The sequence below is a fragment of the Eulemur rufifrons genome, chromosome 19 (genome assembly GCF_041146395.1).
Source record: "Eulemur rufifrons isolate Redbay chromosome 19, OSU_ERuf_1, whole genome shotgun sequence".
Classification (NCBI taxonomy): Eukaryota; Metazoa; Chordata; class Mammalia; order Primates; family Lemuridae; genus Eulemur; species Eulemur rufifrons.
The window spans coordinates 18,536,991-18,562,189 of NC_091001.1; the positions used below are offsets into that span (position 1 = coordinate 18,536,991).

Here is a 25,199-nt window from a genome sequence, read left to right on the forward strand (position 1 = left end):
CAGGTTCATTTTCTTACCTTAAGGTCAAAGGCAACCTCTGGAACAGCAGGTCACTGTCACACCCAGGCTTCACTTTACCCCTTCACGCAACCCCCCTTTAATTTCTTGTCATTGTTACTTTTTGGCTACAGATGCACATCTTGAATGTTAATAGGAAGCTTTTTCATGGAGAAGAATCAAAGAAAAATGCCACGTTCTTATTCTGGAAACCTTTTCCAGTCTTTTCGTGCTGGTGACCTTACATTTGTCTAGAATCCAGTGTCACCACGCCCCAGGGGCGAGAGGTTTGTAAGAGTATTTCAGCAGTTAACATCCTCACACACAGGAAGATTAGCCTATGCGCATATTTCAGAGCTAAGATTTAAGAAGTGGTGCTTAAGGAGCACAAGCAGGATATTCCTAAGAATGCGAATTGCAGCACTGGACGGCTGCTACGCAACAAAAGTATTTGAAACTAAAATCAGTAAATCTGAAACAAAAGATAAAGAACGATTTTGACCCCGGTAAGATTTCTTAGAGTCCGACTTTTATAGGGGACTAGAACCTGCCAGGGCAAAATGGCAGAAATACAGGAATGGAAGCTCGGCTGCTGCTTCCAGGACTGGTGACCTGGAGTGGCTGAGCCGCGTGACGGCCTGGGGCGGAGCTGCTCTCACAGGTGGAGGTGAGCTGCCCGCCCTGCCTCCGGCTCACGGAGACGTTGTGGCGTATCCAGCAAAGACGGCATCATCCGGATGCTGGCGAATCTCACAGTCACAACTCTGACTCCTGAGAGCATGTGAGGCTTTAGCCTCGGTCTCCCCCACTGACAGGAAATCAAGATCTGGCCTGAGGCCTCCCTACAATGTCCTCTCTGGACCTAAAAGGAACACGGACAGAGAGGAGCCTTTGAAAGCCACTTCACAGACTAGCTAACTCCAGGAAAGCCCAACCACAGGACTGAGGTTAAACCCTGACACTTGGCCTGAGCCCACTTGACGTCAGTTGATTCGTGACAGGCTCAGGCCTTCGGGACACAGCTGAAGAACAGTGTCTTTCAACAAAGATGACCCTGTTGGAGGGCCGGGGATGTGGGGAGCGAAACAGTCTAACACACTGACTGCCACACAAAAAAACCAGAAACTCTTCCTTGGGGCCACAGTGTTTTAATACAAAAACAGAATAAAAACTTCGAGTGTAATTTAAAGGTAAACGTAAATAGAAAAACAAAATTTATTGACTTTTATTCATTCATCTATGTTTTTAGAATTAAATTGTCAATATTAATTATAACAATAAGAACATCAATAAGATTTTATATATGCTTCATGTGGCCCCGGGGTCAAAACCAGAGGGAGTGAAATACAACTCTCGTGGCAGTTAATGTGTTCACGGGAGCTATGCGGGCTGAGACATTGCCCCAAGATAAGCACCTCACAGCTACTAGCAAGTGCTGTGCTGGAACCCCCGTGACTGCGAGATCATTTGCTGGACTAGTTAGTGGAAGCCCCGAAACTAACTTGCCCTTGGTCCTCTTATGTTTCTGCCACAGCCAGTCTCTCCATGTCCTCAACCAAACAGCACCATTAGCGTAGCCTCGGTTTAATAAACACTTCTGAGCTATATAATGCCTCTCCCCACCAGCCTCCACTTCCCCACGTTCAGCTTCCATTGCTATCACTCCACTCACCACAGGGACTCTTGTCTGCTCTGTCTCCCCTGTTAGACACCAAGTTCCTTTAAAACAGGCACTTGTCATCTTTGTCTTCATACTTTCGGAACTTATCACAATGCTTGTATGTGGTAGGCTATTAAACATTCGCTGAATGAATTAAGCAGATTCTATAGTCTCCTACCTGTAATTTTTTGGGGAACATCTATCTCAACCACATAAACAAGGTGAAACTCTCACATTCAAGACCTACAATCAGGAGATCAGTAAGACTAAAACTTAAACCTGGGTTTTCTTTCACTTACTTTTAAAATAAGTACAAAAAATACATATACGATAAAAAAAAAATCACTGGTTGGTAAATGAAGAATACAAGAATAGCGACATTTGAAAGACTAAATGTGCAAAAGACTTAGAAAAACAGGAAGACCCCAAGCACTCACTGGGCAAAAACCATAAACAGACAACACTGAAATGAAAAATACAAACAAAACATGAAAACACTTTCCCCCCTTATCAGACATTATTTATCTATTAAATTAACAAAGTTTTAACTAAATGGCAATTCAGAAATGGTGGTGTGAAGTCAAAGGACACTCATACACACTCAAGTTGTGGGGGTATCAACATGGTTATGTAAGAAACCTTAAGAATACTTATAACCAAGGTATGTATATTAGACATGTGTGTATATATATACATACCATTTACCTAGATATAAAAATGTAAACTAAAAAAATCTTTATATTTTTATACGAACTTATTTTTGTTTTAGAGACAGAGTCTTGCTGTGTTGCCCAGGCTAGAGTGCAGTGGCATGATCATAGCTCACTGCAACCTCAAACTCCCGGGCTCAAGCAATCCTCCTCCCGAGTAGCAAGGACTACAGGCGCACAGCTAATATTTTTATTTTTTGTAGAGATAGGGTCTCACTATGTTGTCCAGGCTGGTCTCGAACTCCTGGCCTCAAGTGATCTTCCTGTCTTAGCCTCCCAAAGTGTTGCAATTACAGGTGCAAGCCACCATGCCCAGCCAATATCCTAAGAAATTAAAGTGTTGACTAGAATTTATGCAGTATGACTTAGAAGTTAAGCACATGGCTCTACCACTTACTAGCTATGTGATCTTCAACCAATTATTGACACTTTGGGCTCAGTTTCCTCATCAGTAAAACATTTGTTTTTTTTTTAAAAAGTACCTACCTTATGGAGTTGGTGAAAGATTAAATGAGAATATAAATTACAGTTTAGAATAGTGCCTGGCACATAGAGTGGTCAAAAAATGCTAAATGCTATTAATCCACATATCAGAAATTTGGAAACAGCCAAATGTTTAATGACAATGATGGCTAAAGATTATGGTAAACCCATACAATGGCATATTATTATACAGTCATTAAAATGTTGTTCATGAAGAGTTTTTAATGATGTTGGAAAAATGCTTATAATATATTAAGTGAAAAAGCATGATATAAAATTGAATATATAGCATGATTTCAATTATGTAAAATATACATCAATATGTAAAAAAAGATCTAGCAGAAAACATACCAAAATACTAAAAGCAATTATTTTGGGTAGAATTTGACCTGCTTGCTATTGTTTTCTTTTTTACACTTTTCTATCATTACTTTTTTTTTTTTTTACAGTAAAGAAGGTATTACTTTCAAAACCAGAAGACACCATAATTTTAAAATGCTAAAATAAGGTAACAAATGGATAATTTTAAAAATTTATAGAAATGCCCAACTTTTCACATATAAATGATACAATACAGAAATTACTGTAGCTTTTCAAAACTCAATTATTTTCTCTAGAATTTACAAATAAGTATATTGTATTAATGCAAAATAAATATTACAAGCAACATAAAGCGGTAAATATCCCTTGGTTGAATCTGTTTATAAAAAAGCGTGTGAAGTTTGACACAAACAATGTACTCCCTGACTTGCAAGGCCCCGGCCTCCAGCTGGTCCCACCACAGCCCCCGGCTGGCAGCTCCTCCTCCCAGCTCCACTCCAAGCTCCAGCTGCTCTTCCCTTTTCTACCTATCCAGCTCCGAAGTTCCCAACCTTTTTGCAATTTTCAAAGTTAAGAACTCCTCTGGTCTGGTTGTAAGAAAAAGAAAGAAGATAAGGCTTTCCCTTCACTTTGAATAAACTTTCCAGAACCCTTTTCGATTCTTTATGTGCCATTTTCCCCCTTCCTACACAGCTTTAGACCTTGTGTTCCTCGACTCCACCTTTCAGATTATCCTACCTCATCATCAGTCCAAAACACTCTGTTCATTTCAATCAATTCTTGCCCATACAGCACTCAGTCTACTAAATATATAAATATCAGCCTATATAAATGTTATTCAAGTTTTTAACAACAGTACTAAAGAGTACTAAACAACAGTACTAAACAATCACAATTTACAGGAGACATCAGGAAATTCTTCATATTCTTAATAATTAAAGAATTTTTTGGAGCAAATCTCTAAAGAAATTTCTTGCTTATCTATCAGCATTTTCAGCTACAGAGCCCTGGGTTAGACATTATGTATTTTAGCCATAAGGCTGAAAACCATTCTAGCTAATATGTATCAGTTGTTCACCCAAACATCCATCCATAATGCATTAACCAGATCATTTATGACTGAATTTTTAAAAGTGGTATAAGCAGAAACTCTCCGGACGTTAATGTACTTTGTGGCCGTATGGGATTTAACTCTCACAGCAAAAGCTACCCTTATACAGCCTACCGATTTAATGAATACCAAACTTTACAAATTAATACAACACAATCTAAATGCACCATAAATTTGTATTTGTTAATCTTGATATTAGAACATTTAAACATTTCAAACTACATAAAAATATGACAAACAATATAAAATAGAAAGAAATTTGTTGACAACTTACTTCCAAAACATCACTATTTCTTATATTGCAATTAAGCCAACAAGACAGCTTACACAGCTCTCCAGAAAACATATAGTGTTTTTAGTGGAGTGTTATCAACAAAAATCAGCACAATCCCACACAATAATGTCTCCAATTTATTATCTTTTCCACAGTACAAATTTTCACAAACCATAAATCCTTTGTAGTTATTCAAAGTCTGTAAACATGTGCCTGAATCCCCATATCCCCCCACCTCAGTTTAAGCTTGTGAATGTTTTAAGTCCTTCAATCAAGTTTCAACTCTTCCACTTGCATAAGGAATCATGAGCTCTCTCTCTTTAAATTATTTATATTTTATCATACAGCCTGCAATGCAGTAAATCACAGTGAAAGCCCTGGGGAAAACAAAACAACATGGTCTTTACAGCAGGACTCGAAACTTTACAATATTAAATGCATTTAAAGAAGCTTCCCATAATAAAAGCGTGGGTTTTCATTTCCAGAAATCAAGTCAATTAGAAACCCTAGGTTCTACTTAAAAACCCATTTTGATCTAAAAGTGAAAACAGTCCCCTATCCATAGTCACTTCATAAACTCTATACAGTTTCACTTGCAGATATTTTCTTTTCCAGTCTGGAAAACAGTAGTGCAATTAGTTTTACTTCTCTTAAGTTATTTAGTCCAGGATGTAAATAGCTCTGTGGAAAGATAAGAAGATGCTCTGGTAAACAAGGAAGTTTGCAAGCCCATGCTGGCTTACTAGTCCATTAAAGCTCGTAAGTCCATAGTGGCTTCCAACAAAATGTTGTATATACGTCACTAATAACAAAGCAGAAATAAATAGGCAGAAATGACTGTAAACTGTCTCATCTCGTAACGATTTTTCAATAATTGGCTTGACGAATTGATATATAGTCATTTAAATAAGCAGACAGTAGACAGTTGCCCTTAAGGACATTCCACTATGGCATCCAGTCCGGAAAGCCCCAATGGAGTTACCTTCCTAAAATTAAAACAAACAGAAAAAGGGAGTGGAGGGGGGGAGACAAAAGTTTACAGGTGCCACCTGAATGGGATTCCATCAAGTCTGCCAGTTCACTTAGATTTCTTCTTAAAAAGGCTTTTGATTTTTGATGGCTTTTTGCTTTTCTCTCCATTATGACAAAGGTCATGTGGGATGCTGCTTATCCTGGCAACGTTTGGGGCTTCCTGAACCGGTTTACTGTCATTGCCAGCTGAGGAACACGACGTGTGGCGAGGTTTAGGCACCGGGATGCCACTGGAGAGCTGGTTCATGCTGCAGGATTTCTCCAGGATGCCGTTGTACACTTTGCTTGCGGGGCTGAAGATCATACTCTTGGTTTCTGTCAGACCCACACAATCAGGGGATCCCCGAGAGACATCCACAGTGACGGGCGAATCTCCTCGGGAGGAATCCTCCAGGGAGAGCTCATCTCTGGATGTCTTTCGAGGAGACAATGTTTGGTATATCTCAAGGCTTGAAGGAGGAGACTGTTTCCTTCCGATGGAAGAATTTAAGGAGTCACATTCTGAAGCTGTGTCTGGTACTTCCCTGAGTGAGAAGAGACAAAGGTTAAAAATTTTAAATCATCTGTTCTTAAGAGGACAAGCAGACATTTTAACTAAAACATCTTATATTTGTTTAATCTATTGAAATTCCAAAGGTAGACACGCTGCAATTCTATACTCGTTTTGACAAAATTAGAAAATTACTACTTTAAATATAGTTTCTCAAAAGTCAATGTTTAATTTTTAACATAAACTATAATAATGAGATCTTAGAAACAAGAGAACTTAAGTTACACTTTCTGTCAGAAAAATTAAAATGTTTGAATTTTACAAATGATTCAGCTACCATTTCAGCTACTTTATGTTTTGTTTCAACACTATTTTTCTTTCTAAATCAAGTTGACACTATATATATTTTAAAGATGAATTTTAGTCACTGCCTCTCCCTTTATTTAATATTTTAGTCATTAACTTGATGACATACAGCTTCATGAGGAAGGAAGAAAGATAAAGGAATTAGACTAAAATACAAGTTCTGCCAAGGGCGCACGAAGTTGGGGTGCAGCCGAGTAGGGGGTGGAGGGGAGGGAAAGGCAACTGCATAATGCTGTTTTCGAAAAGCAGACATTCAAATTCCCACAAGGTTATTTCCTTTGCAAATGTTTTCCCCCTTTCTGCACAGTAGAAAAATAAAGTTCGTAACCGTACAGCCAACATACAGTAAGTGCTGTCAGCCATTCCTTCAAACATCCCTCCAATCTGCTGTTCCTTGTTCCCCCACTGCTACCGCTCCTCTTCCAGAACCACCAGGAACTCGCCCAAATGACTGCAACAGCTTCCTAATTGGTTTCCCTGCTTCCATTCTCGTTCTTCCCTTCAGATACTGCTCTACACAGCCATGAAAGTGATTTTTAAAAACTCAAACAGAGCACATCATTCACTTGCTCAAAACCTTCCCATGCTTTCTCTCATACTCTCAGAGTAAAAATCAAAGCCTACGAGGCCCCGAACATCTGGTCCCTGGCTCTCTCTTCAGCTGCCTCCCCCAGCCCTGCCTCACTCCGCTGTGGCTCCTCAGGGCTTTGCACTTGCTGTTCCCTCTGCCTGTCTCCACATGGTGCTCAGGTCACTGCCGTGTCCCCCGAGATGCCCCCCTACCACACTATCTAACGCAGCATTCGCTTTCCTTTTACTCATCTTTATCATCTCAGAACTTACACGTACCTAAAATGATATTTTATAGTAACTTGTTCATAGTCAGCATCCCTATAAAAAGAAGACTTAATAAGGACAGAGAGTATGAGTAACTTCTGTATTTTCCACAATAGAATAATGGTGGCAAGCTCACAGTGGTTATTTAATAAAAATGTGTTGGATGGATGGATGAATGAATAGAAGGAGGTCTGGAAGAAGAGGGATCACATCTTATTCATTTTACTGCCTAATCTTATTCACTTTTGTATCCATGGAAGGAATGATTAAGAAATGAAAGGTAGAGTCAAGGCAGAAAGTAACTGGCAAAAGAAATAAAGTGGGAGAAGGAACAGAGCTGAAGGCAGAACAGAAAGGCAAGTACACATATGATTATAATCCACCGGCTGGAACTAGGCTAAGACCTCATCTCACTTGCCTTGGCAGCTCAAGTTATTAGCAAGTGCACAGCACATAGCAGGGACTAAATTCACCTTTATAGAATGAATAAACTGATCTCCCATCTGGAATGGACTATGATCACTACCATTTTTCATGTTATTGATATGCGTGTCCATTGGAGGTCTGGCATTTTTATGTTAATATCATATTTTAGATATACATTAGATTGCTGAATTTATTTTGTCACTTCTATGTACTTTACTCACACATGTATGTGAAGATTGTCTTTACTACTCACAAGTTCCCAAAGGGTACAGAATCTCCTGGACAAATAAATCATATAATACACCTGCATGTGCTCCGGAATTCTCACTTTCACAATTTGACAATGGGTGGTGCTAACAGAAGGCAAGAGGCAGTTCGGATGAAGAAATGATCAGACTCAGAAATCAAACATTGATAGGGACATTTTGGGAGTGGATGTCAATTAACTGAATAGAAGATATCACTGTTCCCCTGAAGCTGTTCAGATTCCAAAGTCAGAACCTGATTTAGTTACAATTTTATGAATTTACTTTCTTTTCTGCTATGTGGCCTGGCTGCTTCCTATCTGAAATTCTACACTAGGCTAAAAATATTTTAAAACCTAGCTTCTAAACTTTAAACAAGGTATGAGAAAAATACTGATTTAAGTCAGGAAACCTGGATTCCTGTCCTAGTCCTGCCCTTAACCAGCTGTACAATCCTCAGCAAGTCACTTATTTCTCTAGATCTCAATTTTCCTATCTGTTAAAGTAAGAGAATTTGATTAATCACTATTGTTACTTCTAGTTCTAACATTTTAATTCCACAATAAATAATAATCTAAAGTGTTGGTTCTTCATAACTAATCAGACTTGGAGTATAGGTACAACTTTAAGTACAACTTAAAATTTCACTTTCTTTTCTATTCTTTGGAATGTTGAATTTAATCATTTATGCTATTTTTCTATCTCTTTTCCTCTCCCACAGTGACACGTACTTGAATTAAGTTTAACACATGTATAAGACAACTTAACTCAAAGGTGAGGCTGAAATGAGCATGTATGTGAATAATCCATAGAACATAAAAATCATCAAAAATTAAATATGATTATCATTATTTTGTAAGGATTCTGGTGGTGCAATAGTTGAGATATTGAAAATGAAGAGGAGGAAAAATTTTCTGAATCCAAATTCTTCTCATACTTATGAGCTAGCTGTGAATTTCTGACATTGTCATTTGAAATGAGGACTGAACGTTCTATCACTGCAAAAAAGCTCTGTTAGTGCAGCTCTAGAGTCTTCCTTCTAATTTCCAGAAGCCACACAAGACCAGTTTTGTCAATAAAGCCATTTGCTGATGACTATGGTGATATTGCAAAGATACACAAAAAGCTAATCACAAAGTGCGGCATCAAACTTTCCAGTTACAACGATGATATAAAACCTGGGGTTATCTCCTTAGGAATATGCCACAGTGATCACTTGCTAATCACAAAGTTTTCTTAAACTAGTTGATAAAACAGTTATGGATTGAAAATTATTTTTAATGGTAATGTCACCTAGAGTCACATGATAGAGAGCTGCAAAGGACCACTAACAGCATCTAGCCCATTCCCTCTGTTTCCCTTTGGGGACAGCAAGACTTTGGGGCCACGTGGCTACTTAGTGGTAAATCAGAAACTAACACTAATTTTTCTGACACTTACTATCATACTGCTTCAAAAGAGGAAAGTGATTTAGAAACAGAGCTCTGGCAAAGCAACCGGTCTCATGTAGCATTGGGGTCCTTCAGTTAAATGGGAATATACTACCGATATACCCACTTTGTAAAAAAAAAAAAAAAAAAAAAAAATTAAGTTATGAATGCAATTTCCTCCTTTAAGTTCCTGACATTTTCTTAAATCTTTGGCATACGATATTGCTTGTATGCTAGCATATAACAGAATAAATCACTAAGTGGGAACAAATACTTTAAAATCTCAGTCACATTTGATGTTTCTTTGTGTTCAAGTATATTTAAGCTCATGCTTTTATATTTTACATATGAAACTCTGTTCATATGACAAGTTTGTATTCTGAGACCTGAGTCAATTGAGTCCAGTGGCCTCTATGCAGTTTTATCTCAAAATATCTACCTACATGTCCATGGTAGGCAGAATTCTAAGATGGTCCCTGGTGTACATATACTTTCTTCCAGTTACTCAATCAAACAAAAATGTAGGTGCTGCTGTGAGTGAATTTTGCAGATAAAATTAAGGCTCCAAATTAGCTGATCTTAATATAGAGATTCTTATCCAGGTAAGCCTTTTAAATTTGAGTCTACAGATCAGAGATAGAAGTTAGAGATTCGAAGCAGAGTAGCGATTCACAGAAGGGAAATTCTCTGCTGCTGGCTTTAAAGATAGAGGTCACGTGGCAAGAACAATGCACAGACTTCAGGAACTGACAGCAAGCACAGACAGACACAGGGACCTCAGCCCTATGACCACATGAGCTTTAAAGAGCATCCTGAGCTCCAGATAAGAATGTAGCCCAGCCAGCACTTTGATTTTAGCCCTCGGAGACCATGCGGAAAACCCAGTCACACCAGGCTTGGACTTCAGACATACGGAACTGAGAGTTAATACATGAGTTTGTTTGAGGCCACTAGGGATGTGGTGACTTGTCAGGCAGTGATAGAAAACTGACACCATGCACCGCTCCTCCTTGCCCCCACCCGGCCCCAAGATGTGCTGGAGATCATTCCCTGCCAGTACCATTGCTTCTCGGCAGAGAAGTAAATGGCCTCCTCCTCCTCCTCATTTCGATAAAGCGCCGGGCAGCTTGACACTGACAGGATATCTGGGTCCGGGGAAGGCAACGAGTGCTGCGTGTGCGGGGGGTGGTGAGGGTGGCGAGGGTGCGCGGGGAGAGCAGCGTGCGGAGGAAGCTGAGCACGCTGCGACTGCGGCGAGGCCGGCACGACGCTGCGGCGAGAGCGGCACAAGCTGCTGCTTCTGGCCAGCGACCCAGGGGGCTTAGCCATGGTCCCTGCAAAACAGAAACAGACAGAGACGCCCATAAAGTCCACTGCTCCCTTCATGGTCACTACAAATACACACAAAGAGAACTGGTGTCACTAATATGTCACTATTTAATCTCCCTTTATTGAAGTAACTATACAATTATTAACATTCTCTACCACCTATACTAGGAAAGTCAAGAAACAAGAAATAAAAATGTAACAGAAAACAGGTATAAAAAATGAACAGAAGTGAACATAAACACATGAGGTTTTAATAGAAAATCTGAATTTACTAACCACAAAGGCTTAAAAATTTACCTAAGATGATAAATCCCTAAATTTAAAAATTAACATAGCCTATTTATAAGAAAGTTATATTTTACTATAAACTTTTTATGATTGTTAACATTAAATGAAGAACACTATCAGTATAAAGTAGACTGGAGTTTTACCAATGGATATCTCTTGAAATATAACAACTTGTTTGAATTTCAAGTAGTTTTATATCAAGGAAATCATTTAACTACTATATGCACAGCCTCACTGCTGGTTAGAGCTGAGACCAAATCTTGTTTCCTGAATACTGACTACTGTGGAACTAAACGCAAGTTTCAGGTGATCCTGTATCTGCCACCAGTCTCAGTCTAGACCCATGCACCCTCATCCTCATCCTCAGTGTCTTCACTGCGTGGACATTCCATTTCTCTCCCTTAACCGGAACGTAGCTCACCGAAGAACCTTTTCAAGCTGAAGCTGTTCATTCCTGCACACTCCATATGCTACAGCATCAGAACTGAGGTTGCTGGCCTCCTTGCTCCCCAAACCCGTATTCCCACACCCTTTCATAAAAATGTGCTCCTTCTGAAGCTCCCACTATTAAGGAACATGAATAAATCTTCCACTTCCACTTCACTGGTCATTTCCCAGTCATTCTCTCTCTGACCAGTCCATCCAACCTGTCATCAACGTGAGCAACTTCACAAGTGCAACCTATCCAACACCTTAACTAGCCAGGGTTTTCATCTCTTCTCCCCTGACCTTCACCTCTACTCCACCAGCCACTCTCATGCCTTGTCTTGCCATTCAGGACTGGTCCATCTTTGAAACTACAAGTCAAGACATCAGACATTTAGATTCTGAGCATGCTTTTTTCTTTCTTGCTCATACATTATGTTCCTTTCACTTATTGTTTATTGATATCTACAATAGACCTTACTCTATTCATTATTTCTTTTCTTGCCTTTATTTTCATCTTCTCCATTTGTACTTCCCATCAGCATTTAAAAACATGCTGAAAAGACAAACCTAAAAAACAAGCAAACAAGGATTGGGAAAAAAGACTTAATCACACTAAAAAAAACAAAAGACTCTCATAAGGGAATTCAATAATGTTTCTGAATACAGGGTCAGCAAACCAAAATCCATAGCATTTCTTCATTAGCAGCAAACAATCAGAAGTAATAATTTTTTTAAGAAAGGTAATATATATAACAGAAAAAGCTATTAAGGTACCTAGAAATTAATCTTTAAAAAAAAAAAAAACATGCAAGACCTGTACAGAGAAATAAATTACCAATTTTATTTAAAGATATAAAAGACCTCAATAAATGTAATTTATTAGCAATAATTCTCCCCAAATAAATCCACTCACTCAAAGAAATTTTTTCAAAAATCAGTGGAACTTTCCATGGAATTGCATAAGCTGATCTTAAAATTCATAAGAATAATTGGTCCAGGGTAGGAATTCTGAATTCGAATAATAAAGGAAGATTTACATTTTATCAAACAGCAATGCTTCCTATAAGGCTATAGCAACTAAAGCATAGTGGAGCCAACGGAACAAAACAGAGAGCTGGAAACATTTATGTACCTATAGAGAGAAGTGGTATATAAGTTAGCAGGGATAGAGCAGGAATGAGGCTGAGACAACTGTTTACCCACATATCAAAAGATATATTTAGATTCCGACCTCACACTATGAACAAAAATAATTTCCATGTGGATTAAAGGACTAAGGGATGAAAGAAAAACTTAAAAACTTTTAGGAGAGCAAATGACAATATATTACCTTTTGAAAAGACATAAAAAACATAAATTGGATTCACAAATTTGCCATTAAAGAAGCCAAAGCCTAGGAGAAGATATTTGCAACCCTCAAATAACTAGAAAATAAAAGTAGTGGTTCCAAATCAGTAAGGAATCTTGGACGGATTCTACAGCAAGAAAAAGCAACTCAGAGAGGAAGAAATCTGAATGACAAATGCCAATAAATGAAATGGTACTCAACCTCAGCAGTCATCGACGAAATACAAATTTATTAATAGTGAGGTATCACTTCACACCCATTCAAGTTGCAATAAAAACACTAAACTGTATTATTCCAAGTATCAGTGAGGATACAGGCACACAGGCACTCTTATAAACAGTGGGTATGTAAACTGATAGAACCATTTTGAGAGCAACTTAGCAATGACCAATAAGAGGTGTCTTCCTAATGACCCACCCAGCAATCCATTTCTAGGAGTCCATGCAGAGAAACTCTCAAAGTTATGCACAAGGAGATACAAGTAACGATGCTTTTTGCATATTGTTTGTAAGGGCACAAAAGTAGAAAAAAATCAATGTCAGTAGAAACATGAATAAACGCTGGTTTTTAATACAATAAATAAATAGATACATTTTGGTTAACTCACACAGTTACAGTGAATATAATTATATATAAACACGGAAAATTTTTGAAACGTAATTTTGAACAAAAAGAATTGCAAAATAATACATACAGTTTGATAATATTTATGTAAATTTTTAGACACACAACAATTGTATATATTGCTGTGGATATATATGCATGTATGTAATAAAAGCATAACAGGCTTTAGAATGATTCACTTCAGAAGAACGGGAAGGGGAGGCCACTGGTTTAGCTGTATCAGTAATGGTTTGTTTCAGATAAAAAATAAATAAATAAGGCAAAAATATTAAAATCTGCATATCTTGTGGTAGGTAGCATATTATTTTTAGTAATTTTCAGTAAAGTACATTGAAAGCCTTTATAAAAAGAAATTTTAAATAAATTGCTACTACATTCTCATTAGGAAAGCATTTAGCAGACACTAAAAAAAGTAATAAGAAACAACTGTCATCCATTCTACCATCCACACAAAACTATTCGTTGATACTATTTCTGTTTTTCCTTTACATATGATTAAACATAGACAATATTATTCTGTGTTTAGTGTTACTTTGTTCTTAACTACTACAGGCATGTTTACTTGTCATTATTTCAAACTTATAAAATTTACAGACACCTATAGTAAAAAAACATTTAAATTGCTTAGGAGGATATATAAATGAAGAGGCTTCATTCTACCTTAGACTCTCCTCCTGTTGCCAAGACTTTTCAGTTTATCAGGCCTAGAAATTATGCTTTTGTATCTAAGCAGAGTGGAGTACCACCACAGTGCCACTGGGGGGAGGCAGAGCCCTCAAATTGTAACATTTGGCATCAGTTATTTTTTAGAGATAATAAGTTTGATCACAGCATTTCTAAAACATCATATTAAATTTAAAATCAATTCTTGTACTTTGTTCGTATTTAAAAGTTCAAATTTGCCTGTATACCATAGTCATTTAAAACTAGGGTAACTTTTCTCATTTAGTGTGTTTTGTTTTAATAGACATATGGATATCCAATCTTCCTTAGCTTTTAAAAAAAGCAAAGAAAAAAACAGTTAATTTAGAGAATGCATCTTCATGCACAATTCTGGTATTAAATATTGATTTTAAGGAGCAACTGTGACTTTAAAAAGCTATAGATTTCAAACAAAAGCATATACTTACGAATCAGTGTTGCATTTGACAAGTTTAAGGGCGTATATATAATTCAAATAAACAAGCACAAACTGACAATATTCAAACTGCAGAGCCGACCCAGATCTAGATGTAACTTTGCAACCATCACTACCTTGCAGCATGGGGCAAGGGAAGTGAATGAGGTCACACACTTCTAGTGTTCATTGCATTTACATTCTGTCCACTCCTCCTGCCTCTTTAAGAGCTGAGTGGCTCCTTACTCTCCTTGTATTATCTGTCTGCCATTAAACCAGAGAATTAAAACCACAGAAGAAACACAAGCACATAGTCACTGAGAATTAATTTTCAAATTCAGGGCCTTATTTCATAAATTGTTTTAAAAATTAGAACCATTTCTAAATCACAACTTCAGGAACACTTTAATTGGATAGGAAAATTCAAACTGGAAAATGATCATATATCATGATTTAACTGGTCTCAAAGACTAACATTTCCAGTAAAGTTTCAACCAATCAATGACTAAATTTGGTTTTCCAATCTCTGAAATCTTGCTCTAAGTTACACTGTCACAAAGATTAGAAAAATAGATCAAGCAGGCAATAATAAGGATAAAGAGATTTCAAACGATTTCTCATACAATGTATTAGAAAGAAACCATTTTAAATTCAAAATCTCTAAATTTGCAAAAAGGCAAAGCTAAAATATTTAAATTTCACCTTCCCACTGAAATTTATTCTCACAATATAAAAATTTTCAAAGCACAGAGCACAACAAAGGAATATCAATTTTACACGGAAGAAAACCATTTTTGGGAGGAGTTCTACTTTCTAATGACAAAAAATGTATAAGTTTTTTCAAACATAAATACAGCTTTTAAATTTGTTTTAAAAGGTTAATTGAATCAATAATATTCTTTCAATAAAAGGACAGAACCGAAAAAGCAAAACAAAATATTAAAAACATGCCTAGTGGGAACAGCGACTCAATTTAAAATAAATTACAGAATGGCTCAAAGTCCACTGTTCATTAGTGGCAGAGCTAGTATTCAAACCTATGTTTCCAAGCTCTTCCCTGATTTTTCTTTCTACTAGAGATTAAGCTGCCATTGAAAAGGATGTTTCCCCTCAAAACTTAGCACTTCATTCAAATACTGATTTGGCATTTTTAATGTGCTATCTTTATTGTCAATTATATTTTTATGTAATGCTCCCATTTCAATTTAATAATGCATTATATCAACTTAATTATTAATTTTTGTTTTAAAAACAAAGTCTTATATTCAACACTTAATATAGTGAGGTATATATAATAGTTGCTCAAATAAACATGTGTTGATCAATTAAATTAATTAAGCATTCAGGTTTCTTAAAAGTATGTGTATAAATTTATAATATAAATAAAGTATATATATGCACATCTCATATAGTATTCTCAAACAGTAAATACTTAAATTATTAACAGAAAGAAAATGAAACATAAACAAAATGTTTACCATAGATATCAAGGTACATAATTCCTAAAAGCACGTGGTGGAAAGTTACTTTAAAAATTGTACCACTGTTTTTTGTTGAACTCCCCACTTACCGGGAAATTGTGACACTATTGGGGGTGTGTCTTCATCTAAGTCATCAACTCCTCCCGCAATTGGATAGGGTGGAATAGAGACTCTGGGCATCACCACCCAGCTGTGATCGGAATAAAGGGAAGAGGTCAGGCTGGGGAGGCCCGAGTTATGAGCTATCTGAAAGCCACAGATCTTCTCAATTTGTTGCCAGCGAAAAAGTCGTTCTCGTAAACAAGTCGTCAACTCAGAGAGAGCTTTCCTGGAAAAACCAATAAAGGAATAACTTACTGCATCAAAGAGTCTTTAATATGGCAATTACGTGAACAGACCATGGCAATTAATTCCAAAAAGAAATTACCCACTCTTAGAATTAGTGTAAATTATATAATTATTATATATGATTAAATGATACATTTAAATATAAATTGCCTATAAATTACTCATTTCAACACAATAGTAAATGAACAGATAGCTAAAATAATATGCTTACTTTGCTTCCAGAATTTTGTGGTCTACCTCATCTAGGGAGGAGCTATGTGCAACATGCAGAGTCCCAAAGACTGTGCTTCTCTTCTTCTTAATTTTTTCTGCCTAGAAACCAAAAAGGAGAAAAATAAGACTAGGTTTGAAAATATATATATATACATATATACTGGTAAAGTTTATTCTGGTTTTGAATATATCAGTCATCATAAAACCACAGGAGAATTATTAGCCAAGATATAGGCCCTGTTTTCAAAAGAAAAAAAAATAAAAGGAAACAGATGAGGGAGAAAGCATGCTTTCCTAAGTCAATCAATGTAATGGAAAACTTTATCCTGGAGAATTTTTCTTTCATTTCTATCTTTCAGAAAGACCTGAATCTTCTATTAAAACTACAGAAGAACATTAACTATACCCTACTGCAATGGAGGTGTTAGTGAGTGAACTGAGTATCTTACTCTTTGCTAGAATTCAGATTAAGACTTATTCTTATTCCACACAATTTAATAAGTGTCAGAATTAATTTCCAGTAACTACTAACCTGAATCAGACATGAAGCAGCAACCTAGAGGAGAAAAGCTCTGTATAAAACTTTTATGATAACGATAAATAATGATAATTTTAAATGACACGGAAGTCATTTTGAAAGGTATACACTTCTCTAAATACAGTAATTTTACTTTATAGCCTATGATTTCAAGAGTCAATTTACACAGTGAGTTATAATTCAAAAAAAAAAAATCTGCAATAAAACTTTAATTCAGATCTTTGTATCCCAGATGGTTAATCCCTCTAACATACAGCCTAAGAAACAAGTTTAGTAAATTTTGAAATACAAGAATACCTCATCCTTAGCAATAGCTAACTGCATTTCAGCATTTTGTCTTTTAATATTGTAATACTGCACTTCTACTTCATGTGTTAATTGGAGCCATTTTTGAAGTGCATCTGGAACAGACCAGCTGCTTCTTAGTTCAAATTCTTTTTCAGCTTTTTTCAGAGCCATGCGAACCTGGAGGAAGGGGGGGAGGGAAGTAGGAATGGAGAGAGGGAGGAAGGAAGTATTAAAATATTTTTTAGTACCCAAACTAAATGAAAAAGCAATTTCAAATATGCTCTTTGTAAACATTGTTTTAAATTGCAAAGTCTAAATACAATCTGCTAAGCAAAGCTGTGAAGCTAGAGAGGGTAAAAGAGGCTTATATATATATAAGTTGCAATACTTTGTTTTTACATTTTATTAATATAATAACCAAGCTCATTGGAGGAAAAAATCCAGGGCATATATAAATTAAAACTGCTCACTATTTTCCCATAATGTATATTTGATTTATAAGGAAGTGTCCAAAATCAGGTGGATATCTGCTCTATTACCACTTCTAATGTTCCCAGAAGACCCTATTGAGGCTCTTTAACTATACATTCTTTTTCTTTTTTTTTTTTTTTTCATATAATTATACCTTTTTTCTGCAGTTTTTCATGACACCTTCCTTACGGCCAGTTATATGTCACTGCTACAATTATTAACTGCTTATTATAGTCTGTTTTACCATTTCTGTTACTTAACTCACTGCTTCTAATATACTAGAAAGTAGATAAGTGAGCATTTGCAGACCATGTGTAAATTTCAAGAAAACAGCTTCTGAGAATCTACTTAATTTTTCCATTAGAAAGTACACATAGCCTTCAGTGTAAGGATGTTGGAGTATTTCTTCCACCTGCCCTTTAAGCAAGCCAGATGATAAAAAGAGAAAAAACTAAAATTTTTAGTGTGTTAGATAGTAATAAAAGTGCTAAGGAAAAAAAGTCTTAAGGATAGCCTCACTAAGAAAATGATACAGAAGGAAGAGATAATTCATTCTAGGAATGATTTACTTAAAAGCTAGCAAGAGCTCAAACGACAGATGTATAAAGATACACGATGGAATTGATGGAATTGTGCACACACACACACCAGACCTTCAGGCAAAGTGATGAGGGAACTACAGAGCATCCTGCTTCTGGAGCACCACAAATGCTTATTAGTTTTCCTCAAAGTAACTAAGGTAACTGAAACTCCATTCCTAAATTAAAGAGCAGAGGAATTTTTGATCTGAACAAACCTACTTTATTTAAATAAACTAAGAAGAGTACTATATGCAAACTTCTGATAAAGAAATAGACAGCATTGTAGAAGGGAAGGGCAAGCCTCTAAACCTCACTTGGTTGAGGCAAAGACATAAAATGTAACCAAAACATTTGTATCCTCATAATATCCTGCCATAATAAAAAAAAAAAAAAAAAGAAAGAAGAAATAGACAGCTGTCAGATACTATGAAAAAAGAATTATGCACAAAAATATTTTTTAAAACTCCAAAATTATAAACAAAAATTCACAATGGGACACTAAGTAGACAATTAAAAAAAGAGAAACATTAAAGTAAGGGTAAGATGGCACTCACTCACTGAAAACAAATCCCAAGCAACATTTGCCTGGCATGATTCATTGTGCAATGGCTTGGGACAGTGTTGTGTTTAATAAGACAGTTGGGTAAGCTGAGTGGCGTCCCTGCTAATCTCTCAGGAAGAGAGAACTCCAGCTCAGGTCTCATGGCATGTAGTTGCATATACCACCACAAAATGTACATCAGCAAGACTTTTTTCTCAGAAGTTTTTAAAATTAAAATTTCTATATAGTTTTCATTTCCAAGGAAGTATACAAAAAATCTTAACAAATTTCAGTCAAGTTATTCTCTTTATTCATAAAGATTTTCCCTAATGTTATTTCCATAAATTTACTTCCCCTTAAAATTAAGAGCTCAATGGAACACATTTAACATAGAAACTACATATATATTTTTGGCATAAACTGAGGCTGAACCATGCTTAGACTGATTGTCAAATAATGTCTCAGATTTGTGGAAATTCTGATCTTTCAATAATGGCAACTATTTAACTGTTTCTCTGCTATTATTCATAAATATGTCATTTGACCCAACTCCCAATCCTTAAATTTAAATTATATTGTCATTTATAGGGGAATGGACACAGTAAAAATTGACTAATAGCTTTTGCAAATAATGAATTACTGTTTAAAAAGGTGATATTTACATAATTTTTAAATCTTAGGAATAAAACAATAAGTAAAAAAATGATATCACAGAAAGAAACAGACTAAATATCCGAAAACCTGACTTCTTGACTCAACTTTATGATTTATTACCTCTTCCACCTTCAGTACGTTCCTACCTCCCAGGGCTACTGTCTCATGGAGAACATATTATCACTTGTCCTGACTAAAGGCTTCTTGAAACTTTTTTTAAGAACAAAATAATTTATGTGAAAACTATTTAAATCACACAAAATATAAAGTAGTGCTATTAGTCACCCAAAAGTCTTTGTTTTAAGGAAAATAACAATATATAAAATACATACCAGATTTTCCTGCCTTCTAATTTTAAGAGTTCAATTATCCTTCAGATAAAATATAGCAATGTTTTGAACTACGTGGAATTGTGGGTTATGTGACACTGTTCATAATTAATTTCCCAGTTAAACTTATTTCTATAAACAAAGCTTTTAATAGCAGTATGGGAAAACACAAATTTTGGAATATGACATGCAAAATCCTGCCTTTGCTATGTAATAGCTACGTGACCTAAAGCAAGTTATTTAATCTCTCTACACTTCTCCTCTGTAAATGAGGATATCTATGTATTGTGAGGATTAAAATTTATGAGCAAACCATTGGCAATGTGTGTAGCATACACTTATGGCACACAGTAAACACTCAGAAAATTGTGTTTCTTATTCATATAATCATGGTGGATGGAGTTCTTTCTAAAATATCCATTTCCCTCCTTTTCACCTCTTATTGACCCAAGAGGTCATTAGGATTATTATGTTCATACTGGTACATCCTATCGTGATAACTTTAGGGTCTACTGAGATGTGCAAGGTCTCTATTCTAAAACATCAGTAGCGTGTTTGTGATTCTTGGGTCCTGTTTTTTAATATTGTGTCTTTTTCCTCACTATGAGGCAATCACCTATGAAATGCTACTATCAGTTTATGTCTCTGTAGAAGAATTCCCCAGTATTGCTTTCTGATTTGCCCTTTCTTATCTGCAAAGTTTAGAAAAACAGCTAACAAGCTTTGAAAACACCGAGACTTAGAAGTCTTGGTGGGAACAGGCAGGGCATTCTCACAGGAGTAAAGGGCACAGCATCTAATTCTTGGACACAGTGTAATTTTGGCTAGGCCCTTTTCATCAACTCCCTAATGCTTTACTACATTCTGTACTGAAAAGGTTTGACAGGTAAATGAGGCATGACTGTAAAATATGTCTAGGAGTCAAATTAAAAGAACAAACTCCTTACAGGGAAGAGGTCTAAAAACCTAAGTCTGGGGTATGACTAGTTACCAGTAACAAAAGAGATGACTGCATTCACTCAGACAAATTCTCATAAAAGGACAATCTTAAAGGAAATAGTAATGCATAGTGCATATTTTCTTATGAGTTGAAATTAAATTTCATTCATCACATAATTCTTATTTAATATTCATTTGAGACAGTAACACTGCGTAACACAGAGTGGGAAGCAGAATATCCAGGTTCTTGCCTGTTTTATAATTGAGTCACTCTCCAATTTTAAGCAAGTTTTCTAATCCTTTTTTTGTTCCTCAGTTTCTTTATCAGTTAAAAAAAAAAAACAAGGGTCAAAGTCAGAAGGAGATGGGACCAAAAAAGCAGGTTGGAGTCGTGTGCTTTGAAGACGAAGGAAGGGGCCATGGGCCAAGAAATGTCAGTGGCCTCCGAAAGTGAAGAGGGCAAGAAAGGAGGTCCTCCCCCCACAGCCCGTAGAAGGAACACAGCCCCGAGGACCCACTGTAGACTCACTGTGACCTCCAGAACTTTAGGATAATAAATTTGTGTTTATTTAAGCCACTAAGTTTGCGATAAATTTTTTACAGCAGGAATAGGAAATGGATGCATCTGGCTATAATTAAATTTTCCTAGAACCTCACTTTCTCCAAAGGACTCTGTGCCATGCCTACGTTCTATCTTGAGTAACTGAGCAGAAGAAAGGACATCTTTTAGACAGCTTCAGAATTTTTAGCAATTATGTTCTAAAACCATTTAGTAGGATTCAAATGAATGTTTAGTAGAGATCCTTTACCTTTACAGAGAATTTCAAAATTAGATGTACTTTTTTATTAGGTTACAGTCAGAAACTCAAACATATTATAGATGTTAAATAAACACCCTAAATTTACTCAAGACAATGAACATGGCATGAGATAAGATTTCATGAATGAGTGAACATGACGATAATTTAAGTTACTACTTTATTATTTAGTTATATGGACTTTGATCAATGCTAACAATATAAACGAATGATTCTTTTATTAACTGAGGAACAATATACAATGAAATGAAACGCAGGAGACTGTACAAAAACAGGACCTGACTCCTCAGAGTGGCAATACAAATATCCTAACGAATAATTTTCTTTAATGTAAATACCTGTTCCAACTCCTGCTCTGCATACTGACGTCTGCTCAATTCGCATTCAGCTCCCTCCCTTAGCTCTCTCAGCCGACAAGCCTCCTCCTTTGCGTAATTGATTTCATCCATCATTTTGCGCTCTAGATTTTGCTTTTCTACGGCAACATTTCTGTTTTCTTCCTGTGCCTTTTCAAGCCTTACAGAACAATAAAAATGAAAATTCTTCGCAAGTTTCCAAAATTTCATTTTTTACAAGAAGAATACTGTGTCAAGCAATTAGATACATATTTCAATCAGAATTCACAGCATTTTCTACTAACTTTAAGTTTGGATAATAAAAATATCAGACAACCTACTATACAGCTATTTTGATTTATCTTGAGATCAAAAGACAGGAACAGAAGGGAAACATTCTTCTACAAAAGGCTTTTAAGAAATTCATAATTATTTAAATCAAGTGAAAAATAAAATTTAACTACACATATAATTCCACCTACATTTGATTTACTTCCACTGGTGGTCTACCCATTTATTCTCAAGTACATACATTTACAATAAATTATGACATTATGATATTTTTCTAAAAATATGAAATATGCATACATTCCTAATGTGTGTAATAACCTAAATAACTGTTTAAGCAATGCCCCTATTATATTTTTACAAAGTGTATTTTCCTACATAAATAAGTTATGATTTTCTTTGACTTACCTTTCTTGTAAGTCCATTAGACTTTGCTCTGCAGTTTGTAGACTCTCTAAGTCTTTCATCATTTTTGCAACGTGTTCTTTTGATGTCTTATTCTGCGTATAAGCAAACCAGCACCCTCCAACACCAATTACTATAGAAACTGTGAGGATAAAATCTTTCATCCAGTTATGAGGGGGGCCTATAAAGAGAATTACAAATGATTAATCTTTGAATTGTAACAGAACCTCAACACACAGAGTCACTTTTTCTTAAATAGTAGGTATTTAAAAGCAAAACAAAACAAAAAACTGAAGATCCCCATCCTATATACAAACTCTAGCCTTTTAAAAATTCTTTCTTCAAATAATCAATGTGCTTATCATGACTCTGATACACTGGACCTCTAGGACAGAGGTAAAGCCACATGGACATGCTATGCCCCTGCTGATGGTAGAGCAAGCAGTAACCAAAGTCACTGGGATCCTGGAATAAGCAACAGCATCTCCAGTCAGGTGCTGCTAGAATGAATGGTCCTCTGCAGGGTAAAAGAAGTCATAAAAAATATCATCATTATCATTCCAACTCCTTTCCTTCAGTCAAGTTAGGCAGCTGTCACGCTTTCAGACATAAACTGGAACCTAATCATTCACCAAAAAGCATTATCCCCAAGCATGTAGCTATGTGACTAATTAGGTTAACTGGTTCTCAGATATTTGACAATTTTTGGCTGCCACACGTGGGGAGAGTTGTTACTGGCATCTAGTGGGTAGAAACCACGGATATTGCTGAATATCCTACAATACACAAGACAACCTCCTTCCCATGTTCCCTCTGTCAGTAAAAAAGAATTATCCAGTCCAAAATGTGAATAGCTGAAAAACCCTGGGCTAATTGGTCATAACGAGTATTCCATTTCAGATGGCTATTTGCCAGAGACATGGGGGTTACTAGCAAGAGCGAGCAGGATCTCCTTCCCTAACACGCCAGGCATGATGTTAACCATCAGCACTTTGTCTAAAGTAAAGAGTAAGGATCCAGGGCCTACTGTCTTCAGGGACACAAAACACAGAAATCACTAATCAAATTTCCTAATTTATCCCTGACTGTCAATACGCACCAATTTTTAGGGGGTTCTGTAAGGGAGACACAATGATAGCTAATGCAATATAATGTATTAGTTTAATGCTCCAAAGAGATACAGCTCACAGTGGAAAACTGCTTAATTGTTCAGGCCTCCAGAAAGAAGACATTTTGCAGTTTGATAACATGAAGAGCTCTACAGAAATCCCAAGTTCCTACACTGACAACTCTAGAGTCCCTCTAAGTTTGCACAGTATGATATGTACCATGCTCTGTATTTCCAGAGTGCACTCCCTCACCCATAGTGGAGGAGATGCACTGCAAAAGGCTACAGTCTCAAAAGGATTTGTTTTCATTTCTGCCTCAGAATGAGAGGTTCAGCTCAGGCTCTACATCAACTATGGGCCCTGTTCTCTGACTCTAGCTGCAATATAATCACCATAAATAACAATAAATAGATGGACAAGTCCCAAATCCATAATAAGCACCACAAACTAGAAAAGATTTAAGTAAAAACTTCTTTAAAATGTATCTCTGTTCATTTGACAATGCTAGTTTTTTATAAATCCAACCCAGTGTTCTGACTGTAGTGCTCATTCACTCAAATGATAATTCTAAGACAAACATATTTAACAGGTTATGCATCATTAACTTTTTAACTGGTTTATTTAAATATTTGTTTGTAACTTCCGTTGAGACTTGTTTGATTTCTTTTCCAATGACTTGATAGTAAAATTTTTTTTGGCTTAGAAAGTGGTTTGTTCCCAGATTAATAAAATATAAATGTTCCTGACCAGGTTGTATATATAGACAAATTTTGTACTTTAATTCAAATTTTCACCATTCACATGGAAAAAATTTGACAGAATCTCACAGAAGGCATTCCCCCAATGGATTCAGTCCAGAACTTAGCACAAGCAAAAGGTTAGAAAGCAATCATCTCTATGGAACACTCGCCATTTGAATAGTGTTCTCTTTCCTAGGGTTTGTAATTTCCACCAACTCTCATAAAGGCAAGTTCCAGCTGTTTCACCAGCTGCTCTCTTAGCTTGAGCCAAAAATGAACCACCAGTAAAGTCAGGAAATCCATTCAACCAACTCCAGTAATTCATGTTTAGAAGGGCCATCCTCAAGATAGAAACACAGAAACCTGAAAATCTCCTAACTCTAAATATTCAGGTAGAATAAACATTAGTTTCCTAATTTGTAAATTGTGGAAGCCATTTTCTTTATTAATTATTTTTTAAATATTAATTTTGTTATTCCTTTCTGGCTTCTGAAAAATAAAACATAACTCCTCTAAAATGTGTACGCTTATTTTTTCCCAAAGCTTTCTGAAATTTGAAATTAAACATATTAAATTTCTGGGAAAAAACAGTGTTCCTGTCAAA

The 25,199-nt window shown here is 36.1% G+C and overlaps 1 protein-coding gene across 2 annotated transcripts in view; it reads right to left on the minus strand.

Annotated features, from left to right (window-relative positions):
• Positions 1-4,910: 4,910 nt before the first annotated feature.
• The window catches only part of STIM2 (stromal interaction molecule 2), a 148,290-nt gene continuing 128,001 nt past the window's right edge, over positions 4,911-25,199 (minus strand). Inside the window, exons 6-13 of one of the 2 annotated variants that reach the window (XM_069494239.1) lie at positions 22,750-22,927; positions 22,057-22,234; positions 17,395-17,562; positions 17,092-17,115; positions 16,558-16,658; positions 16,088-16,326; positions 10,443-10,716; positions 4,911-6,112 (exon numbers count right to left, since the gene is read on the minus strand). In XM_069494239.1, coding sequence (XP_069350340.1) covers positions 5,635-6,112; positions 10,443-10,716; positions 16,088-16,326; positions 16,558-16,658; positions 17,092-17,115; positions 17,395-17,562; positions 22,057-22,234; positions 22,750-22,927 — 1,640 coding nt within the window. In that variant the 3' untranslated portion in view covers positions 4,911-5,634. The remainder of the gene's footprint in view (positions 6,113-10,442; positions 10,717-16,087; positions 16,327-16,557; positions 16,659-17,091; positions 17,116-17,394; positions 17,563-22,056; positions 22,235-22,749; positions 22,928-25,199) is intronic. The other variant, XM_069494240.1, reaches the window with a different exon arrangement.